We start from the raw sequence: 6,004 nt of genomic DNA, 5'->3' as shown, positions 1-6,004 counted from the left end.
ATCCTGCACGGGTCTCCCCATCTTAGCAATGCATACATAAGAAAACACAGAGAATGTCACGAAAGAAAAAAAAAAAAAGAAGAGAGAAATTAATAATGAGTTAGAGGCAATTCCTTACATCTTGTTCATGGCGATTCATTTCATGCGTTATGAAGGGAATCCTTGTCACAGTGCGTTCCGAGATCTGCAAATAGTAGTAAGAAAATAATTAAAATAGAGAATAGCAGATACACAAAACCCATCTTGGATCATAGTAACTCTAACCACAGTGCAAATTCTTTTTGTAGCAAAAAGAGACATTTCTTAACGAAAACTATTCTAATCTTATAAAACAAAACAGTATTATCAACATGCCTTGATATTATTAAAAAAAAGTGAACACCATAGGTTAGATCATAGCTTAACCTACAGGTCTGAAAGTAAAATAATAAAAATATTAGGTAAATAATTTATTATTTGGAAAAAAAAAATTAATATATTATAGGATTTTACTTGCATTCCACTAAAACTTAACCGATAACCCCCACCTAGATTTAGACATGAAGACACATCTAATGTGATCCTTCAGGAGAGTACAAAGGTAGATCAGATGTTGAATTCGTACATTAGATTATACATTACTTAAACTCATTGGTATGTTTATCGACCGTTGTGGTTATTGGGCGATTGGAAAACTTTATATCTTGTGTTTTCATGACGCCCTGAGCTACGTCAGCGGATGAGACTACGAAGACAAGGACGCAACCGAAGTGAAGGAGCATGAGCTATCCATAGGGTACGGAAGGCTGATGGAATGGAGAAAGCAATGAATGAGGGTAGAGGCTTAGCTAGTGTAGGTTTCACCGGAAGGGATGGAAATATGAATTTGAAGGATCTAATCCACATTCTGAGAAAACGTGTTCACTGAAACGTTGGATGTTTTGCCAGTATAGATTTTTATTTTAGTTTATCAAATGAAAGTTGCGTTATACTTGGGATGTCGTGATCTAACTGAAGATGCTCATTAGTCAGGTGAATCAGAGAGATTTATGATTAATATATATGCATATAAGACATAAGGAGATTGGTTTATAAAGAACAAAAGAAACATGAGGAGATATTGAGAGATTGAGATTATGGCCTTAAACAAAGAGTTCTATAATGAACCATCTCATTTTGGGAGAAACCATAAGATAATCATGTGCATTCAAAGTCAATGTAACATCCTAAAGCTCGTCATACTGATCAAACCAGTTCTTAGTTTATCAACAGAGCAAGAATGTTTTAATCATTTTTTAAACTCAGTTTCTTGTTTACTTAACATCCTCTTTATTTAAAAATGTCAAATGATTTGCAAAATACAAGGATCATTAACTAATGACATCAAAAGAACATGGTCCATCAAATGAGCATTTATAGAGGACCTGGTGCTTCACCTTTGCGTAGGGGTGGACATTTGATACAATTTTCAGTTTCGAATTCAGGGAAACAATTGGAAGGATCTTCGACACAACATAAGAACTCGAGTTCAAATGGAGCGCCGCCTCCCATAAACTTGTGGAAGCATCTTTCCATCCCGATCGGATGCTGGCGATCAACACCTGCAATGATTATCTCAAACTATAAAATCATGTGGCAGCAATGACTGAATCCACAAAGACTACTAAAACGTGTGTAACATTTTTTTATATTAGTATTGAGTTTTAGATCAGCTAAAGAAGATATAGATTCAGTTCTTACACTGGTTGAGACCAAAGAGAGAGACAATAATGAGAATAGTAACCAATATTTTAGGGCCCATCTTTGCTTTTCTCAACTATGTTGTTTGTTTGGGTTAATTATGAGAATTATCACTGATGTGTGTTGATGCTTGAAAAGACGTACTCTATTATAAAAGAGATGATAATAATGAGAATCCATCCATTTTTGCTAATTAATGTTATTTTAGGAATAGAATCGCAAATCATATTAGAACGGATACGTATCCACTTTACAAGGCATAATATAATTAAAAATCGCCTCATAATCTTATACACTTTAACAATTTTTTTTAAAAGTAAATTTGATTAGTTTCCACAAGTTTTAGTGATATTTAGTCTTTTAAAAAACGTTCACTAAGTTTCTAATAAAATTTCAATTAGTATTTTAAATCATTAAATATATCTATTTCATTATTTTGACAAAAAACATTAATATATTATAGGATTTTAATTGCATTTTTAAATCCACCAAAACTCAACCAATAATCCCCATCCAGACATTAGAATATACTTCAGCATCCATAAGTCAATATTTATTATGTGGACAGGTGGTGTAAGTAATTCAATATCCAGCAAAAGATAATAAAAAAACTGTGACTGACGAGCACACGTTCATACAAAACAAGAAGTGAAACGATGGCAATGCGGACTAAGAGGGATGGTTCCCTCTGGTAGGACGACACACATGGTTACGTTTACGAGCATGTTCTTCGTTGTGGTGCTGAGTCCTACACGCGTATCCGTACCAACAGTTTTCTCTCGCTGCTGCATCAGCAGGAAAATGATCTACGGTAAGCGTCACCCGGAACCAGTATAAAAGGAACCCCACCAGCTTATTATAACACTCACTGCAATGTACAACAACAATCTTATCATCACCACCAGTAGGAAGAAATCAATTTGCTTTCAAACGATGCAATTTTGAGACAGCGCGAGAGCACTAGTAACTTTACTTGCAAACATGTGTTGATGCAGTTATGGACTCAGCATGATTGAGTGGCATTCGAGAACGGTCTGCATAAGAAAGAAACCATTACAACTTAGATTGTGTAGAAATAAGAAGGGAAATGGATAGGTTTTGATTTTGTGGTTTTGGGAAACCATTTCGGCGTTGTAGAGGGATATCAGTTTACTTTAACATTGGTTTGCGCAAATGATATCTTTATTGTTAAAACAATCTTGAACGGTTAAATCATTGATATTTAAGATTTTACCGATTTGTCTATCATTGAAAAGCCTGAACCACTCAGCTACAACATCCTGCACGGTTCTCCCCATCTTAGCAATGCATCTTTGTGTTATCTACAAAAACCGCAGAAATGTCACAAAAGAAAGAAAAAAAAGAAAGAAGTCAATAATCCGAAACGAGGCAGTTCCTTACATCTTGTTCATGGCGATTCATTTCATGGGTTATGAAGGGAATCCTTGTAACTGTGCGTTCCGAGATCTGCAAATATTAGTAAGAAAATAATGAAAAAAAAAAGAGAGAATAACAAATACATAAAACCTATCTTGGAAACATAGCATTCTAACCACAGTGCAAAATTCTTTTTGTTGCAATACCTCAGAGACGGAAAACAAAAGCTAAGATCAAGTCACGTTGCGTATAAAACATACATAACAGAGAGACAAAGTTCAAAGAGACTATATTCTTAACGGAAACTATTCTAATCTTAGATAACAAACAGTATTACCAAAATGCCTTTGATTATTAGTAAACAATGAACAATATTTGATTAGATCATAGCTCAACCTACAGGTTTGAAAGTTTCTGGACTGCAGACTGGAGTAGATTCACCATGTGTAACATTTTGGGAACTCCAGTAAGCACCACAATACGGCCTATCACATCCCATGCCTGCAATAAACTATAGTTTAAAAGTATGTGTGTAGAAAGTGCAAGAGTTTCCTTTCCGACTTAAACATGGTTAAGTATTAATATAGTCACATCAGTCTGCGAATTCTACCAGCATCCCTATGTTTTAAGCACCCAGATTTTACATTACATATAAAGAGTATTCATTCAATAGATACAAACTTTCTTAGCTGAGCAAGTGAAAATAGCAACTAGTATTGAAAGCTAGATGGTAGATGATTTTTGAACTGTAAACAATGCAAACTACAAAATCGTATTTAGTATTATTACTTACAGTGTAACGGCACTTGAATATTGGTTCTATTGGGCATCATTCCTCTACACAGGTGGCACTGCAGATGTGCACCATGGCGTTCACACCGATAACCACCAACCGTAGCAACTATAAATAGGGCAATTGGCGCAAAAGAACAAATCAACCCATCAATGATTAGCATTTTACGATGATGTCTCTAGTCCTCATCTTTTTCGATTTACGTTTCTTTACTACAACAAGAATCAATTTGTTTTTGGTTTCCTTTATATCAACTTAGCCAAGAGAATCAGTTTATATTACCACATTGTGGGCATTGCAAACGCAAGCTATCTCTTTCTTCAAGTGTGGGCGAGACCAGCGTACTCAAACGGCGTTTTCTCTTGCTCCCAATGATCTAAAATGTATGTAAAATTGTAGTATAAGTTATAACACCCGAGTAATTGCACAAGAATCACGATCAACGTGTGGTAATGATTCCTTAGCGGCATACACCAATTAATTAATCAGTGACAAACTCATCTTGATAACTTAATGCTTTATGTATTTACAAAATCCGTTACTTAATAGAGAATATGCCAGAAAGTACTTACAAGATTTGATTGTATTGAGGAAGATGCGTCTAACACTGCAATGTCTTCAGCTGGCCGCCTCAGTGAACTATCTGCTTTTAATATATCCTAACATAACATGCACTGATATAGTCACCAAAAAGCTCAAGAAGCATATATGAAAGCACAAGAGTAGAAGAAAATGCTTTGCAGTGAAAAGATAATAATACTACCTCTTGTATGTTTTGCAGAAAATGGTTTCTCCCGACAAACTGTACAGTTGTTCTGCACTGTGGACACAGGACATGCTGATGTCTTGCCTCAGATCTCCGCATCCATTCTGAGAAACATCCATTACTGCAGGCAGAACACACCAACCATCAGAGTATAATATTTTTATCTACAGATGATGAGAAGTGCAAAATGGGCAGACCAAAAATTATGAAGGCAAGGCGCAGCTGTGACAACATCATGCCACACGTTTAAGCAGATACTGCATTTGGCGTGGTCAGGATCTATGGAAATCTGAAGTGCAAAATCAAAGAGATTTAGAATAAGAAACTCGACTTGAAAATTCTCAAATCGTGGACTATGAGTAGATAACATAGCAGCAGCACCTTCAGTAGCTGGGATCTGGAGTCTGGAGCAGGCATTACCGTAAATCTGTACTGCAAGTAATCTACACAAAATTGAATTTTAAAGAAAAATTATATATCTCGAAGTTTATATTGTCTTCTTAAAAAGTAGCTTAAACATACAAACGACACAAAACAGTAATTTGAAGCTCAGAACTAGTTCAATTAGAGACATTAGTATAGCAATAATCTACTCTATTAGACTATTAGCCCTAGAAATTACTTTATTTCATCACATTAAAAATGGCCATTTTCTAGATGAAACAGAAAAAAAAACAAGACAGGTCGAACCTTGAAGACCAGGGCCAGGAACAATTTCAGAACCAGAGATGATATCAACAGCACCATGTTTAGAGATAATAGCCTCGTCAACAAGTATAGCATCCGAACTAATAAGCAAGCAAAAAAAAATCAGAAAGTGTAAACAAAGAAAACAACACAAAAAAAAAGACTCTCTCAACCTTATGTTACGTAAAGTGGCAGAGCCTTGACCCAAGTTCTTAGTGATTCTGCACCATTCATGTCTTTCTGAGGAAGATGGTTTAGTCTCGGAGCATATCACCATATCATTGAACCTAATCTCGATGTCTGAGAATCTAGTGTCCAACGGAACTGCAAAATTAAGACCCAAAACATGATAGATCAGTGCTTAATCATAACAGAATCAATGTAATGCAATGATCGGAATACAAATGAGATAATCATCATCAAGGTCAAGCAAGAGAAACGGCTACAAAGACAGGTTCTCAAGAGCAAAACAAAAAGGGATGGGAGAAGGGAGAAAAAGGGCAGACCCAGTTTGGCCCATGCATCATCATCATCATCGGAGGGTTTAGAACGAGATGATTGACCTGTTTCCGTCGTCATCGGAAAGAGTTCACTTTCTAAAATCAACAGAAAGCTTTCAGAGAACGACTCTCGTAGTTTTGTTGTTTTTCTGTCAAAGGGAC

The 6,004-nt window shown here is 35.7% G+C and overlaps 1 protein-coding gene across 1 annotated transcript; it reads right to left on the bottom strand.

The window, feature by feature from the left end:
- Positions 1–2,214: 2,214 nt before the first annotated feature.
- Positions 2,215–5,998, bottom strand: LOC130507551 (uncharacterized). The gene is made up of 14 exons (XM_057002254.1): positions 5,849–5,998; positions 5,516–5,666; positions 5,346–5,443; positions 5,037–5,098; positions 4,853–4,944; positions 4,653–4,776; positions 4,462–4,548; positions 4,172–4,265; positions 3,890–3,997; positions 3,497–3,597; positions 3,121–3,186; positions 2,954–3,041; positions 2,693–2,753; positions 2,215–2,587 (listed from the first exon to the last, which is right to left on the bottom strand). The coding sequence occupies exons 1-14, from the start codon at positions 5,919–5,921 to the stop codon at positions 2,389–2,391; spliced, it is 1,404 nt and encodes a 467-aa protein (XP_056858234.1). The 5' UTR covers positions 5,922–5,998; the 3' UTR covers positions 2,215–2,388.
- Between the last annotated feature and the right edge of the window lie 6 nt (positions 5,999–6,004).

This window comes from Raphanus sativus, unplaced genomic scaffold (assembly GCF_000801105.2).
Source record: "Raphanus sativus cultivar WK10039 unplaced genomic scaffold, ASM80110v3 Scaffold4759, whole genome shotgun sequence".
Lineage (NCBI taxonomy): Eukaryota > Viridiplantae > Streptophyta > Magnoliopsida > Brassicales > Brassicaceae > Raphanus > Raphanus sativus.
The sequence above is the reverse complement of the archived record's forward strand: the minus strand, read 5'-3'. Positions and strand labels throughout refer to the sequence as shown.

Excerpts from the sequence above, each read along its gene's own strand:
- LOC130507551 (XM_057002254.1), bottom strand. The coding sequence starts at position 5,921 with ATGACGACGGAAACAGGTCAATCATCTCGTTCTAAACCCTCCGATGAT. Across the intron at positions 4,945-5,036 it reads CCAGATCCCAGCTACTGAAG|ATTTCCATAGATCCTGACCA; the intron begins GTGCTGCTGCTA and ends TTTGCACTTCAG. Across the intron at positions 4,549-4,652 it reads TTCTGCAAAACATACAAGAG|GATATATTAAAAGCAGATAG; the intron begins GTAGTATTATTA and ends ATGTTATGTTAG.